Genomic DNA, 16,473 nt, shown 5'->3' on the forward strand with positions numbered 1-16,473 from the left:
TTTTGTAGTTCTACAACGAAACAATCGATTTTTATTCAAGCTTTCACATTTTACAAACGATCTTGTCCAGAGCGACTTACAGTTAGTGAGTGCATACATTTTCATACTGGCCCCCCGTGGGAAACGAACCCACAACCCTGGTGTTGCAAGCGCCATGCATGCGCTACCAACTGAGCTACCGGCTTACCGCCTACCTATCACTTTTATCACCACCTCCCACCCGGACAAATGACATAGGAGCCTACCATTTTACACTTCACACGTGCTCAAAACGAGGCTTAATTTACTGGCTGCCTTATCACATTTTACTTGCCATTGGTCTGGAATGATGTCATCCACTGTACGGACCACAGACCCCACCTCCTTACCCCCCCCACCCTCTGTCTTCCTCTCACGCATACATCCAAGCGCACATTAACACACGCACAAGCACTTACACTGGTATGGTGTAAGCACTTTTTATAGGGGTGATATGTTTTTTAAAATGATCAATAATAGATGGTTAGTGTCGTTGGTCCTATATTTGTATATGTAAGCTTATTCCTGCACGGCAAACGGATCCGCAAAATATGCTAGGTCCTGCAGTGCAAACAAATGTCTGGACAACAACAATGAACATTTAAGGAATTTTATTACACGGAGAGAATGAAGATAAAACGGAATTGTCACTCATAACGTAAGTACGTTTATTTTAAACACTTTACCCAGCGTAGCCTGACGAACAAGATGTCATGTCTGATATGAAATCACTCTTAATGTTATAGCCTATTGTTGCCACATGATGATCCAGCACTATGGCTATGTGTTACATATTTATATGCATATAAGAAAAGCCAGTGCGTTAAAATGCCAACCAAATTAGAACAGTGAACTAGGAACCCCTTCCCTGAGACACCAGACACTATCCATTTGACGCGACACTACGAATCAAGAGGGATTCAATTCACCTTCATTACTTATTAACTGTCTGGTAGTCTTTGCCAAAATCTCTGCAGTCTTTGCGAAAATACTTTCTATTATTTATCAGGACCAAACATGGGAGTGAAAGTGATTCGAGACGATGACGATTCCTTTTCCATGGCCTAATCTGGACCACCAAACCGGCCTATGATGCTGGAGTTGTAGGACATGCAGACTAAGCTAAAGGCCATAGCCATTATTTCTTGCACATTATTATTAGCATATTTCTTTGTTGTTGCATGGTTTTCTTATGAATTATTTACATGATATGCGTTTTCACTATTATAATTTATTCTTATCTCGGCTATTTGTATATAGCGTAGGCCTAATAATTCTAGCATAGCCTATATGCGATCAAAGTGCACCCGTAAAACGCCACTCATGGAGATGTGGAGAGACTGCTTCTTATTTCCTGCCAGTGACACATAGAGACTGAGACGGGACCCTGAGCATAATGATGTCTGACGATGCGTGAAATAATTTTACTCGCGTATGATTACACCTTATTTATGGAATTCCTCTATTATCAGCAGTCAATGTATTAGTGTTCTTTCACCAATGCCCGTAGTTGTTATTATCCTCTTCTCTTGCAGGCGCAGCAGGCCTTTATTTGTCCACAGCAAACCGGGATAGTATTGTAGGTAGGTCTGTTTGTGAATGTGTAGAGACGTTTACAGAGGTCACTGAAGGCTTCAAATAGGCCTTACAATTTCAGATAATTTCAGCAGTAGACTGATAGTAAGACCCCAACGAGGCAGACAGTGTCTTGTGAATCCCACCTGGTCCTCTACTTCAGAGTCAGAGTAATCATCAGGTCACCTCTTTCACCTTTGTTACATGGGGGGACAGAATTTCAACAGTTTCAACATTTTTCTAGGTGCTTTTTCTATCATTCTAACAATAATCACATAATGGTATAACGGATGGACTTCTTTTGCACATCATCATCTTTTTATGTAAGCTTAAGTTTTAATTCTGTAGCAACAACTATACTTTTTTGCCCTTTATCAAGTCTCCAAATTCAGAACCTCTTTTCCAAAATGTATGTAGGCCTACTGGCTGCAATTGTAGATATGGTGACAATAATCATCAAAATGGGGCTGATGAACAATGATGATAATGATCTCAAGAGGCATAGCTGCAAGCATTTTCTTAAGTATGTTTTTTTTGGTTTGCGCTGTGTGGTTTTGGTCTGACTGTGCTTAGATAGTGTGATTAATACACTGCTACACTGTTTTCATGTACAGTGGGGTCTGAAATTATTGACACCCTTGATGAAGATGAACAGAAATGACTGTATATAATCAACAATTTAAATACTGAGCTATATTGTATGCTAAACAAAAGTGGTGAATTATATTATTTTCTACTAATACAGTTGCTCAGAGAAAGAGATTTTGTTTTACAATTAAAACATTTTTTTCTCAAAAAGGTAGGGGTCAAAATGATTGACACTCCTGTTATCAATACCTTTCAATACTTCACCTTGCAAGGATAACGGCACTGAGCCTTTTTCTAAAAAGTTGTATGTGTTGGAGAACACATTTGAAGGGATTTTAGACCATTCCTCCATACGGAATCCATCCAGATCCTTGATATCCTTCTTCACCTGCGCTTATGGACTGCCCTCTTTAATTCTAACCACAGGGTTTAAATGGTTTTCAAGTCCGGAGGCTGAAATGGCTATTGCAAAATGTTGATTTTGTGGTCAATTAACCATTTCTTTATGGATTTTGATGCGTGCTTGGGGTTATTGTTTTGCTGTAAGATCCACTTGCGGCCAAGTTTCAGCCTCATGGCAGAGGCAACCAGGTTTTTGGCAAAATTATCCTGGTACTGGGTAAAGTTCATAATGCTTTGACCTTAACAAGGGCCCCAGGACAAGTGGAAGCAATTAGCCCCATAACATCAAAGATCCACCACTATATTTTACAGTGTGCATGGGGTTATTTTCTGCTCATGCATTCTCATTTAGACGCCAAACCCACCACTGGTGTGTGCGTGGCCAAAGAGCTCTATTTTCATGTAATCTGACCAAAGCACCGGTGCCAATGCTGTTTAGCAAACTCCAGGGACCTCATTCATCAAAGGTGCGTGCTCACAAAAAAAGACTGTAAACTTGCGTGCACCAGTTTTTCCGCAAAGGTTGGTATTTATCAATTTCGAACTTGACGGGAAAGTGTGCGTATCTCCACGCAAATCTAAAACTATGCATGCACACAACTTCTAGAAGGTTGATCCACAGTATTGCAAGCAAATAGGCTTATTGTTTGTTTGGGGAAATGGGAGGTGTTTGATGCACAGGAATTATAATAATGGTAGGCTAATAAAAACATTAAAACGTAGGCCTAATGATAAAACAGATGCATTTGCCGTTGGTAAGGGGATCGCATAGCAGCATGTCGTCTAATATGTTTATTTTACTTTTTATTATAAGCCTAAATCATAATCATATTGCAGGACCCCACTGGGCACAGACGTCAGTTCAACTCATTTGGTTGAGTTGTCAACTAACGTGAATTCAATGTGAAATCAACATAACATTTTACCATATCATTGGATTTAGGTTAAAAGTTAGGTGAAAAAAATACGAAATTCCCTTATGTTGATGACTTTTTGCAATCCCAATCAGTTTTCCACATTGATTCCACGTCATCACATTGAATTGACGTTGAAATGACGTGGAAACAGCATTGATTCAACCAGTTTTCGCCCAGTGGGACATGTCTCTCCTTTTCTGACATAACTAGTTTAAATTATTCAGGCTACACAACAAATAGTAGGCTACCATTTATCAATCGCTCATTCAATAGCCAAGCATGCTCAAAAGTAAGTAGACCGGTAGCTTTGACAGTATGGGTAGGCTACAGTATTGCTGTGCGATAGAGCGCGACATCATAGCCTAGCCTATTTCATTTCAGAGCTAATACCAAGGAAGGAGATAGAAGCACAATCATGTATTGCTAAACAAAATATTGAACATCAGTTTGTCTTTTGCATAGAAGTGTGGACTGTAGCATTTACTTTTAAATAGTTCGAAAGGACAATCAATCTTTCACAATGCACGGCCAGTGTTTGTCACTGACTAGGCGGCATGCATTTTTAGTTTGGAAAAGTCACTGCAAAGTTCTGCCCACACATCTACAGAAATGTGATAAAACTTACCATTGTTCTTTCTTTTAGGAACTATCATGGCCCAGTTCCAACATCTCCAAATCATACAGCAAATTAGTTTTTTTTTGTTACCATAAAAGATGAATGGGGGGTGTTTTCCAGGTGGGGTTTTAGCGCTCATTCACGACCGCACAAATATAATATGGCTCTGATTTATCAATGAAAACATGCATATATGTTCCATGTGACAGTTTGATAAATCCCAATAATTTGTGGCGCACGCAAATCCTAGAATCACGTACGTCAGAATTTAGTAAGACATTTACGAACGGTTGATAAATGAGGCCCCACCCACTGGGCACAGACGTCAATTCAACATCTATTCCACATTGGTTGAACGTAATTTCATTGAAATGACGTTTAAAAAAAGGTTGATTCAACCAGTGTGTGCCCTGTGGGCAGGCATTTACATTTGTTAGATGACAGCATCATGATTGGTCACAAAATCAACGTTTTGCAATGGCCATCTCAGTCTCCAAACATGAAACCCATTGAAAACCTGTGGTTTGAATTGAAGAGGGCAGTCCTTAAGCGCAGATGAAGGATATCAAGGATCTGGAAGGATTCTGTATGGAGGAATGGTCTACGATCCTTCCCAATGTGTTCTCCAACTCATAAAACATTTAAGAAAAAGTCTCAGTGCCGTTATCCTCGCAAGGTGAGGTATTGAAAACAGGGGGGTCAATAATTTTGACCCCTACCTTTTTGAGGAAAAAAAGTATTACATGTTAAACAAAATCTGTTTCTCTGAGCAATTGTATTAGTATATTTGAATTATTTATTTTAAACACTCTGCTCATCTTTATCAAGGGTGAATATAATTTCGGAACCCACTGTATGTGCTGATGAGGTGTTTACAACGTGTGATCAGAGTGATGTTGACTTCCACAATGACAAAACTGGGTCAATGTAACCCCCACCCCCCTCCACCACAGGCTACACAAAGGCAAGGCTGAAAAAGGAAAAAAGATGAGGAAACCATCACCAAGCTCTGTGCGTGCTTTGTCTATGGGTTGGTGTGCTTTGTCTATGGGTTGGCGTGCTTTGTCTATGGGTTGGTGTGCTTTGTCTATGGGTTGGTGTGCTTTGTCTATGGGTTGGTGTGCTTTGTCTATGGGTTGGTGTGCTTTGTCTATGGGTTGGTGTGCTTTGTCTATGGGTTGGTGTGCTTTGTCTATGGGTTGGTGTGCTTTGTCTATGGGTTGGTGTGCTTTGTCTATGGGTTGGTGTGCGTGTTGCGTGGGTGTGAATACATCCTCAGTGCCTTTTTGACATGTTTCTTCCTCCCCTCTAGTCTGTGGTCTACACTGTCTCTTTATATCGCTGTCCTCCCAACTCTCTATTTCTCTCTCAACCTCTCTCTCTGTATTTTTTCTCTCCTCTCTCTCTCTCTCTCTCTCTCTCTCTCTCTCTCTCTCTCTCTCTCTCTCTCTCTCTCTCTCTCTCTCTCTCTCTCTCTCTCTCTCTCTCTCGCTCTCTTTCTCTCTCTCTCTCCATGGCCCTGTCCCAGAGAATCTTCTTTAATGCAAAAAAGCTAATTAATGGGTTTTGTCATAGTAAGTAGTGCTTAGTAGATGACAAAAGCAAAGTCTTTACTACAAATGAGAATTAGGCATCAATTTACCCCAAAAAATTTTTTAAGGGTAGAATAAATTGATAATGAAAATAATACAATATGTAAAGCTTTGCCCAGAATTCCCTCTCTCCTCCAGTCTTTATTCAAGTATTTAATGACGAAGTGCTTATTTATAGGTTACGTACATCGATGGTCAGTCAGTGCCTCTGGCGGTTATAGCCGGCTCTCTAGTTTGCTGTGCTATGGCAAAGGGCCTTCTCTAACAGGGAGACATTTGGTTCATTCTCTTGACCTAACTTCAATTTCACCAAAATGTTCTTAAAACAGTGGTGTCTGCCATGTTTTGGCAAAATCATAAAGGCTGTATTTTGGTCTTTTGGTTTTGATTTCATTCCTGTGTGTTTTTGGTGTATATTCTTTCCAATCTAACGGATGACTAACAGAAATATGCTTCACATATTCTTCTGGGCGTTCATCACGGTGGTCGGCAGCAGTAGTCAAGTAACAGTCATTTGTATGTGTTCATCTTGAATTCGAACTCTGCAACAATTTACATTAATAAGCTTTATTATGCGTGATCTATAAGGGGTTATAAACTGGGTGGTTCCAGCCCTGAATGCTGCTTGGCTGACAGCCGTGGTATATCAGAGCGTATACCACGGGTATGACTAAACAGTTATTTTTACTGCTCTAATTACGTTGGGAACCAGTTTATAATAGCAATAAGGCACCTCGGGCGTTTGTTATATATGGCCAATATACCACGGCTAAGGGCTGTATCCTAAGAACAGCCCTTAGCCGTCGTATATTGGCCATATACCACACCCCCTCGGGCATTATTGCTTAAATAACACATGTAAATATCTTGTATACTAGGCATGTATACACAGAATGTTTCATAGTGGGGTTTTTTCTCAAGATAATACCAAAAAGTATCAGCAAAAGTGTACATACCTAGTCTGTTGCAAGGTAGTTACATAGCTTAGTTATTTCACTGGTCATTATTCTAGTGTAGGACCGATGTGATGTAAATATGGCTTCGAATTCAAAAAATGTGATGATGTTGATGATGATACCACAGTGTTGGGGAAGCTACTCTGAAAATATCGTTTGCCAAGCTACCAATTCCTTCACACTGGGAGAAGTTAAGCTACACTAAAGCTACCCTTAAGAAAGTTTACTTAATTAAAGTTACTTAGAAAAAGTAGTTCACTACATCCAAACTACTTTGTGATAAATTATCATATCTAAATCTGAAATGTCATAGACTACAAATTGCAAGAACAGATCACTAATATGTTAACAGAATGTGTAATTTTGCCTATTAAACACAAAAACTATGTTTCAAGTGAGAACTAGGCAGGTCTGATGCTGAAAAAGAAAGGACATTCTTGCCTACTTCACCCATATTTTATTTTATTTTAGCCAAAAAAGTAGTGTGTAGTTCCAGTAGTTAGCTACATGGCAAAAAAAAGTAATTAACTACTGAATTTAGTTAAACTACCACCAAGCTACCGCAAAATGTAGTTAAATTACTAGTTGAATTACATGTAGTTTACTACTCCCCAACACTGTGATACCAAAAGTGACTAATTTTAGATTTTATCTGAGTACAATCTTAACATTATTTATCTGTTTCTTTCTCCCCTCTCTCTCTCACACACACAGCTTTGTGTAGACCCAGATGCCTCCACTCCCTCTTGGCGAGCGCATAGTGGTTATTCAGCGCCCTAAAAACTTGGCCCTACGTGGGTCCACCCCACAGACCACACCACAGCCTCACTCCCATATAACAGCCCTCAGCAACAAACCTCTCTCCCGCCCTTCTCATCCCCACCCTCCTCAGTCCCACCCTAATCCTACATCCCCGAACTCACTGTCTTTGGAATGCAAGAGCAGATCATCATCCCGTCTGCAGAAAACCAAGGGCGACAAGGCCATTGTCTCAGAGGGTGTCAGACACACCCCTAGCCACTGTCACAGCAACGGGACCGTGACTCTTGGCCCTAGACCCCACCAACACACACACACCATCGACATCAAGTTATCCGTGAACAAAGGAATAAAAGGAGGAGGAGGGCACAGCAACACTTTAGGTCGCAGTGGGAGTGTGAAGGTTGGCAAGAAAAGGGTCTCGTTGTGCTTGGATCCAGGATACGGGGAGAGAAAAGCTGGGGGAACATCAGGGAAGCCTGGTGGAGCAGTGCAGCAACTCCAAAACCACCCACAGAACCAGATCAAGGCCTCACGAGGCAGTCACCATCAGAATCATCTGGCTGTGTCCCCAGGAGGGGTTCTAGAGTTTGTCCCAGCCAAGAGACAGCAGTCCAAGTCCAGAAGAGAGAAGGCGCAGGACGCGTCCTCCAAAGTCTGCTCTGCCAGCTTCCCCCCCAGAGGTGCCCGGGAAGTGCCCTGCGTGGGTAACAAAGAGAATTCCAAACTGGGACCTGTCCATCAAAACCCCAACCCCCACAGCCTGCCCCACCACCACAACTCTGTCCCTGTGCCCCATGCCTCCGTCCTAAACTCCCATTACCCTGCTTCCCCTTCCTCCCACCAACCCTGTGCTTCTACCTCGTTCCAGCAACCCCTCAACCAGCCCCGTCCATCCCGCGGCAGGGACCATCGCCCTCAGATCCTCCACGGCCTACCCTTCTCCCCCTGTTCCTCCCGTGGAGGTTTCCCCAGCCCAGACCACACCTGTACCATCGACTTCTCCCATCCCTTCAGCTGTGGCTGCTGGAAGCTGGTCCGCTGCAGGGGGGCCAGGGGACGTTCTGCTGGCTGCCAGGGGGGTGGGGGGAGTCCATTGTCCTCTTTTTCCTGCGCCCACGGCCACGGGGTTGGAGGGGTGAACCATAGAGGAGGCTCAGCAATGGGTTTAAGAACTCTGGGGGGATGTTTGTCCACAGCCTCCACCACCAACACCTCATCCTCCAACAGCACTGTGTCGGACTGCCGGACGGGCTTGCTCAGACCCCTGCGGTGTGCCTCCTGCTCCAGGGAGGCTGGCGCCTTTGAGAGTCCTGCTGCATTCCGCAAAAAACTGGTGGGGGGATGCCTGCCCTGTACCCCACTATCCTCCTCAGCCCCGCTGCGAGCCTTACAGAGTTGTGTGAGTGGCTGCAACCCCAAAGCCAGTCAGGGTGGCAGCTCTACCTGCAGTTATTGTAGCAGCGACCCTATAGTGGTGACCTTCAACCCCCGCCGTAGCGGCAAGCCCCCCGGATTGGGCAGGGGTGTAGGGGCAGGGCACCCCATGGGAGTATTCCCCGCTGATGATGATGATTACAGTGTGCGCACAATCTGGCCCGAGGAGCTGTCGAAGAAGATGACCAGGTCTAAAACCCAACAGAACCACCAGAGCTGTGCCGGGATGGGAGTGGGGAAGACATGTGCCGGTCAGAACCAGAACAGCAGCAACGGAACCAGCCCTGTCATCCTGGACTGTAGGAACCTGTTGGAGTTCACCCGGAATCAGATAACAGACCACGCTGGCCGCCGCCGGCTTCAGCAAGGCAAGATGGCCGTCCTGGATTTCATTGGGTCTGGGTCTGGGTCTGGGCGAGATCCGGGCCGGGACTCCCTGAAGAGGCTCTGGAACAAAGGTGGGGAGACAGGGATGGTGGATGGCATGGGGCAGGAAGACGATATGGCATACCCTCGCACCCCCTCCCCCCGCTCCCCCTCTCCCCAATCCCCTTCTTCCTTCTCAACAGCACCGTCAGCTCCCAGCACTCTCCTCAAACCCAAACCCAGACAGAGAGATGCAGAGGGACGGCATTCCCTCCCCTCCGCTCAGTCCCTCCACCTGGTCCTAAACTCACTCAACAGAGAGCAGGACGAGGAGAACGGCAGAGGTAAGGATGTCCAACACTCTTTTTTTGTTTAAGTCTTTTAGTCTATACTAAATGACCAAAAGTATGTGGACACCTTCTCGTCTAACATCTCATTCCAAAATCATGGAATGATTTGGTCCTCCCCTTTGCTGGTATAACACCCTCCACTCTTCTGGGAAGGCTTTCCACTAGATGTTGGAACATTGCTGCGGGGACTTGCTTCCATTCAGCCACAAGAGCATTTGTGAGATCGGCACTAATGTTGGGCGATTAGGCCTGGCTTGCAGTCGCCATTCCAATTAATCCTAAAGGTGTTTGATAGAGTTGAGGTCAGGGCTCTGTGCAGGCCAGTCAAGTTCTTCCACATTGATCTCAACAAACCATTTCTGTATGGACCTCGCTTTGTGCACAGGGGCATTGTCATCCTGAAACAGAATCGTCTAGAATATCATTGTATGCTGTAGAGTTAAAATTACCCCTCACCGGAACTAAGGGGCCTAGCCCGAACCATGAAAAACATCCCCAGACCATTACTGTCCTCCACCAAACTTTACAGTTGGTCCTATGCATTCGGGCATCCACCAAACCCAGATTTGTCCGTCGGACTGCCAGATGGTGAAGCGTGATTCATCACTCCAGAGAACGCATTTCCACTGCTCCAGAGTCCAATGGCGGCGAGCTTTACACAACTCCAGCCGATGCTTGGCATTGCACATGGTGATATTAGGCTTGTATGCAGCTGCTCTGCTATGGAAACCCATTTTATGAAGCTTCCGATTAACAGTTTTGGTGCAGACGTTGCTTCCAAAGGCAGTTTGGAACTCGGTAGAGAGTGTTGCAACCGAGGACAGGCGATTTTTATGGGCTACACGCTTTAGCACTCGCCGGTCCCGTTCTGTGAGCTTGTGTGGCCTACCACTTCGCGGCTGAGCCGTTGTTGCTCCTAGACGTTTCCACTTCACAATAACAGCACTTAGAGTTGACCGGGGCAGCTCTAGCAGGGCAGAAATTTGACGAACTGACTTGTTGGAAAGGTGGCATCCTATGACGGTGCCACGTTGGAAGTCACTGAGCTCGTCAGTAAGGCCATTCTACTGCCAATGTTTGTTTATGGAGATTGCATGGCTGTGTGCTCGATTTTATACACCTGTCAGCAATGGGTGTGGCTGAAATAGCCGAATACACTAATTTGAAGGGGTGTCCACATACTTTTGTACATATAGTGTACTTCTGCTGGTTTTGGACTGTTGTACATTTTTGACAGAAAGTTATGGACACTTAGATAGTTACAGTAAAAAAAAAATCCCCAATGGAGAAACCAGCTTTCATGTCTGACTGCAGCAATTACCATTTGTTTCTGTAAATCTCTTTCCTCCTATTCTTATTCTCATTACTGTCTCTTTCTTCTACCTTTTCCCTGCTTCTCTTTCTTTTAAATCCCCTGCCTTTCCATGCCTATCTCTCTTTATATGTTACGGTATTCTAACATGTTGGGGATTTTAAAGGAACCCGGGGAGAATGACTGTTAATTATAGCCTAGGCTCTGGAGAGAGAAAAAGACAGAGGAGAGAAATGGAGAAGAGTGCCGAGAAGAGGGGGAGATTAGAATAGCTGAGTTTATGTTCTTTTTTCCTAAGGGAAATGGGGTCACTGACACTGAACCCTGTCAGTGGGAGATTAAGCTGTTCTCATTTAAATGATGAAGACCCAAAAAGCTATGATATATTCTCTATTCTTATTAGTTACATAACTGAAGCCTCCTCCCACTCCGTTAAGAGTTCAGGATGTGTTGATGACATACAGTATAGAATGAAGAATGTAGTGTCAGACATCTTTTCATGTCTGTACCTTTCCCTCTTCCTGAAAGGAGAATATGTATGAAATTATATAAGTATTTTAGCAGTTCCTCAGAGCTGCGTACTTCTTTGCTCTGCGTGTGTAAAGTGAACAGCAATGATACTCATGCTCAAACAAGCACTATAAATTAGATTAATTGTACACTTTCATTGCCTCTCCTTCATTCACACATCTCTTCATAACGCTTTCTGTCTCCAATGCTTGATCTATTTTTGTATGCTTCAGGGTGAATGCATGTCAGCCAGTGATCCAAATCAAATGAAATTGTATTTTCTAACAGCAATCTCTCACTGTATCTGCTCTCCCAGTGCACCTCACTCTGCCGCTCTCCTCCTCGCTCCCGGCCTCCCTGTCAGATGAGAGTGGGATGACCCCTGACGTGGAGAACGCGGTGGTCAGCCCCATCCTGCCCTTCCTCTTCCTGGGCAACGAGAGGGACGCCCAGGACCTGGACCTACTGATGCGTCTCAACATCGGCTACGTGGTCAACGTCACCACACACCTGCCCCTCTACCACCTCGGCTCCTGCCTGGTGCGCTACAAACGGCTGCCGGCTACCGACAATAGCAAGCAGAACCTGCGTCAGTACTTTGAAGAGGTGTTTGAGTTCATTGGTGAGTTGAACAGTATTTACCTTCATGTTCTACTGCACTCTCTATCCCCGTTCCTGTCTTTCAGTCTTTTTCTCTGTCTGAGCTTGAAGTATTTTAGCAGTGAGATAAGGTAAGGATCATGATGATTTATATGTTACGTTTTTCCTCTGATCTCAATCTCCTATTTCAACGTTTTTGACTGGAGAGACAGTTGGGGAGCTATAAATGGATCAAAAGGGAAGATGGGAGAACTGGAAAGTCAGTTAGGGAGCTATAAATGGATCAAAAGGGAAGATGGGAGAACTGGAGAGTCAGATCCAGAAAAAGCTGTGTAGTAGATGAATTCCAGCGATCATCCTTGACGGGCATCTGATAGCAACCTCTTTTTATCCACAGAGGAGGCTCACCAGAGTGGGCGAGGAGTGTTGGTGCACTGTCAAGCGGGCGTGTCCCGCTCGGCAACCATCGTCATCGCCTACCTGATGAAGCACACCCTCATGACCATGACTGATGCCTACAAGTACGTGCGGGGCCGTCGTCCTGTGGTGTCTCCCAACCTCAACTTCATGGGTCAGCTACTGGAGTTTGAGAGGGACCTCAACTCCGGGGTCACTCCTCGCATCCTGACCCCCAAACTCAGCGGCCTGGAGACCCAGGTCTGAGAGTGGGAGACGGATTAGAGGGACAGAATGGAGGGCTGGAGGAAACCCGCATTGGGCCAGCCATAGTTTTGTGTAGGAGAAATTAAAGGTAGAATGATGAAGAGGGAAACGCTGATTGACAGATTGGCATAGATGATGAATTGATGATTGAAATAGTGCACTTTTATAGATTATGGGAGAAATTATTTGATTGGTTATTTTATAAATAGGCTCATTTCTGGCCAACCCGATCCTCATCCAATACCATATGTAATTTTGCCAATTTTTATATAATGCTTAGATATCTGGCAGATAGGGGGGCAGATAGCCTAACGGTTAAGAGCGTTGGGCCAGTAACCAAAAGGTCGCCGATTAGAATCCCAGAGCCGACTCTGTGAAAAATATGCCGATGTGCCCTTGATCAAGGCACTTAACCCTAATTGCCCATGTAAGTCGCTCTGGATAAGAGCGTCTGCTAAATGACTAAAATGTTTAAATGTAAATATGATCTCCCAGGATCCACTGTAATCAGATGGCTCAATTGATGCTTGTGATATATACTGTAGCATTACAGATGTTAAGGAAGTGCAATGAGTCCTGGTCTAACACAAGGCCATCTGTTAGTCCTGGTCTAACACAAGGCCATTTACAAAATCAATAACGCATGCAGAACCAGAACAGAAACAACTATAGTGACACCCCACCATTCAACTATAGTGACACCCCACCATTCAACTATAGTGACACCCCACCATTCAACTATAGTGACACCCCACCATTCAACTATAGTGACACCCCACCATTAAACTATGATAACGCCACTATACATAGCTCCAGAAAGGTCATTCCAATGCACTTTACCCATCAAAATGTTTGGTCGTTTAAACTATTGCCTCTCAACTGAAGTGACACAGTCCCAGACGACAGCTGATCTTACCATATTGTTGGTTTAGTTCTATTTTTCCTCACTGGGTCATAAATGTCAATGTTATTTTTTTTTCACTCTCTTGAGAGTTGTGCAATAGAGCAATGTGTGACTGGTGGAGGAGTGAGCGGATTTAATCGTGCCAATTCTTAGAGAAATGGGGTGAAATCAGAAGCCTACAACACTGTGGATGAAACCAGAGCTGGTGTCAATAGAAGGATGGTCAAGAGCAACAGCAACGATACACAGACACCGTTGAACAGATTCTGCAGACTGTTATTGAACGGGACTTAGTCATGGATCTATCCATGTTGTCTTTCCAACAGACAATTGTTGGAAAGATATTAGAAGATGAACCCTACACTCTTAGAAAAAAAGGTTCCAAAATGGTTCTTCGGCTCCCCCCCCCCACCCTTTTTGGTTCCAGTTTAAAAAAACGTTTGGTTCTAGGTAGAACCCTTTTGGGTTCCATGTAGAACCCTCTGTAGAAAGGGTTCTACATAGAACCCAAAAGGGTTCTACATAGAACCCAAAAGGGTTCTACCCGGAACCAAGAGGGTTCTACCTGCAACCAAAAAGTGTTCTTCAAAGGGTTATCCTATGGGGACAGCCGAAGAACCCTTTAAGGTTCCAGATAGCACCTTTTTTTCTAAGAGTGTACATTGGTGTGTGCTTAAATTAAGACAAAACTGCACCAAAATGTTATTTGAGTGTCCTCCTCATTTGTGGATATATGTTTACCGTTACAGAGGATTTAGTTGTATTTATATGTTTTGACATTTATTTTACATTGTTTGTTACTGCTTAAATTCAACTTTTAAAAATATACATTCAATACATATGTGTTAAAATGTAACATGAATTACTGAGAAGGAAGACAACAGAGACAATATAGAAAATACTCTTGATCATTTCTTGTAATTGTGAAACATACAGTAGTAATGAAAATCAGACTTGAAAGATGAGACAGAAAGGCGGCAGAGAGACAATCCTTGTCAACTTGTCTCCATTTCATTCATGGCCTAGATAAAAAAATATATATATACTTTTTTTTACCAGTTTATTGATTTATATTGAATGAATTACATCCAGTGATTGCCAAACCGAGGACTTTGAGGTCCATAGCCAAACTATTTGGTTGTGTATGAAAATGTAATACAAAGTTCAACTATCCTAGTCTTTAGATAGTATCCATGTTTCAAAGTTCAACTATCCTAGTCTTTAGATAGTATCCATGTTTCAAAGTTCAACTATCCTAGTCTTTAGATAGTATCCATGTTTCAAAGTTCAACTATCCTAGTCTAGATAGTATCCATGTTTGAAAGTTCAACTATCCTAGTCTAGATAGTATCCATGTTTCAAAGTTCAACTATCCTAATCTTTAGATAGTATCCATGTTTCAAAGTTCAACTATCCTAGTCTTTAGATAGTATCCATGTTTCAAAGTTCAACTATCCTAGTCTTTAGATAGTATCCATGCCTTTATCTGCCTTGTCTGTCTGCCTGTTTATCTGCTCATCTATCTTTATCTATCCATCCATTCATCCATCCTGGTCTTCAGTTCATTAGTTCTTCCTGATCCGTTTATTTCCTCAAGCTGCTTTCAGCTATACCATGTTTCTGTATATCAGGGCTCTCCAACCATGTTCCTGGAGAGCTACCCTCCTGTAGGTTTTCGCTCCAACCCCAGTTGTAACTAACCTGATTCAGTTTTTTTACCAGATAATTATTAGAATCAGGTGCGCTAGATTAGGGTTGTAGCGAAAACCTACCGGACGGTAGCTCTCCAGGAACAGGGTTGGAGATCCCAGCTGTATACCATGTTATACCATGCTCAGGATAACAGAAAGAGGCAATCCTTTGTAGCAGACTTAAAATGATGCCCCTCATACTCTTATCTTCTGACGTGAAGCCTTATCCCTTATTTAACCCTCCAGTGTCTGCTCTGTGCTCCTATCTGCCTCTATAGGTTTGAATCTCTTTTACTACACTACTATGCATTGTTCTTTTAGAAATATTGATTTGATCTGTAAAAACAATAACAAAGCTTTATCATTGAGTACACTGTGAATCACACTCTTCCTGCATATTGGTTATAGTTCTCAGCCTTGGTCCTTAAATCCAACTTTAATTTAATACGGAGGGTTGTCAGTCGCCACTGAGTTCCTGTCTATCAGACTATGCCTTGGTTCCTTTTCACACATTTTACATTTACTGATCATTATTGCAAATTATGATCTATTAAGGTGCTGCTATGTATGACATTTGGATATAGATTATATTGACGATCTCTAGGTGTTCACACACACTATTTTCTGATTATTTGACCCCTATAGATGGTTGTTTCATTTGATTTGGGTGTAGTAAGACCTAGTTCGTCCCCATCCTCAAGACATACCAAAGGGTTCAGTTTGATGAGGGTGATCTGAGATTGGTTAGACAAAACCTAACTCATGGGTGGGTGTTGCTGCTGTAAAAAACAACAGAACAACAATATGTGTATTTAAATCTTGAACTTTTGTACTTGAGATTATGGCTTTCATAATACATTTACATCATTTAGCAGACTCTCTTATCCAGAGCGACTTACAAATTGGTGCATTCAATTTATGATAGCCAGTGGGACAACCACTTTTTTTTCCTTCTTTTTTTTAATGGGGGGGTAGAAGGATTACTTTATACTATTCCAGGTATTCCTAGGCTCAACCTGAATCATTTTATGCCATTAGTGTTTTGCTGTAAAGGCATAATTTCCCCCAACACATTTTGGTCGAAAACTGCCAGTAGCCCTTTTTCCAAATGTATTTGTTAAGAAATGCTAGAAATCTGAAATCTTAAAACCAAGAATGCCTTTGGTTAAGCTGTGTATAGTTTGGTCTTCCAAAGCAATGTAACATCCATTCATATT

At 43.1% G+C, this 16,473-nt stretch overlaps 1 protein-coding gene across 2 annotated transcripts; it reads left to right on the forward strand.

Annotated features, from left to right (window-relative positions):
• Window positions 1–384: 384 nt before the first annotated feature.
• On the forward strand, window positions 385–13,031 carry si:dkey-175m17.7. Of its 2 annotated transcripts, XM_045207976.1 has the most exons (5): window positions 385–676; window positions 1,554–1,601; window positions 7,379–9,570; window positions 11,715–12,020; window positions 12,396–13,031. In XM_045207976.1, the coding sequence occupies exons 3-5, from the start codon at window positions 7,395–7,397 to the stop codon at window positions 12,659–12,661; spliced, it is 2,748 nt and encodes a 915-aa protein (XP_045063911.1). In that variant the 5' UTR covers window positions 385–676; window positions 1,554–1,601; window positions 7,379–7,394; the 3' UTR covers window positions 12,662–13,031. The 2 variants fall into 2 exon arrangements, with proteins under 2 accessions (XP_045063911.1, XP_045063912.1); XM_045207977.1 differs by lacking the exon at window positions 1,554–1,601.
• Window positions 13,032–16,473: the final 3,442 nt, after the last annotated feature.

Source organism: Coregonus clupeaformis, chromosome 27, assembly GCF_020615455.1.
Source record: "Coregonus clupeaformis isolate EN_2021a chromosome 27, ASM2061545v1, whole genome shotgun sequence".
In the NCBI taxonomy this organism is placed as follows: Eukaryota; Metazoa; Chordata; class Actinopteri; order Salmoniformes; family Salmonidae; genus Coregonus; species Coregonus clupeaformis.

Bases quoted from the DNA above. Each gene is read 5' to 3' on its own strand.
- si:dkey-175m17.7 (XM_045207976.1), top strand. From the start codon at position 7,395: ATGCCTCCACTCCCTCTTGGCGAGCGCATAGTGGTTATTCAGCGCCCT. The intron at 9,571-11,714 runs GTAAGGATGTCC...CTGCTCTCCCAG, and splicing joins GGACGAGGAGAACGGCAGAG to TGCACCTCACTCTGCCGCTC. The intron at 12,021-12,395 runs GTGAGTTGAACA...TTTTATCCACAG, and splicing joins AGAGGTGTTTGAGTTCATTG to AGGAGGCTCACCAGAGTGGG.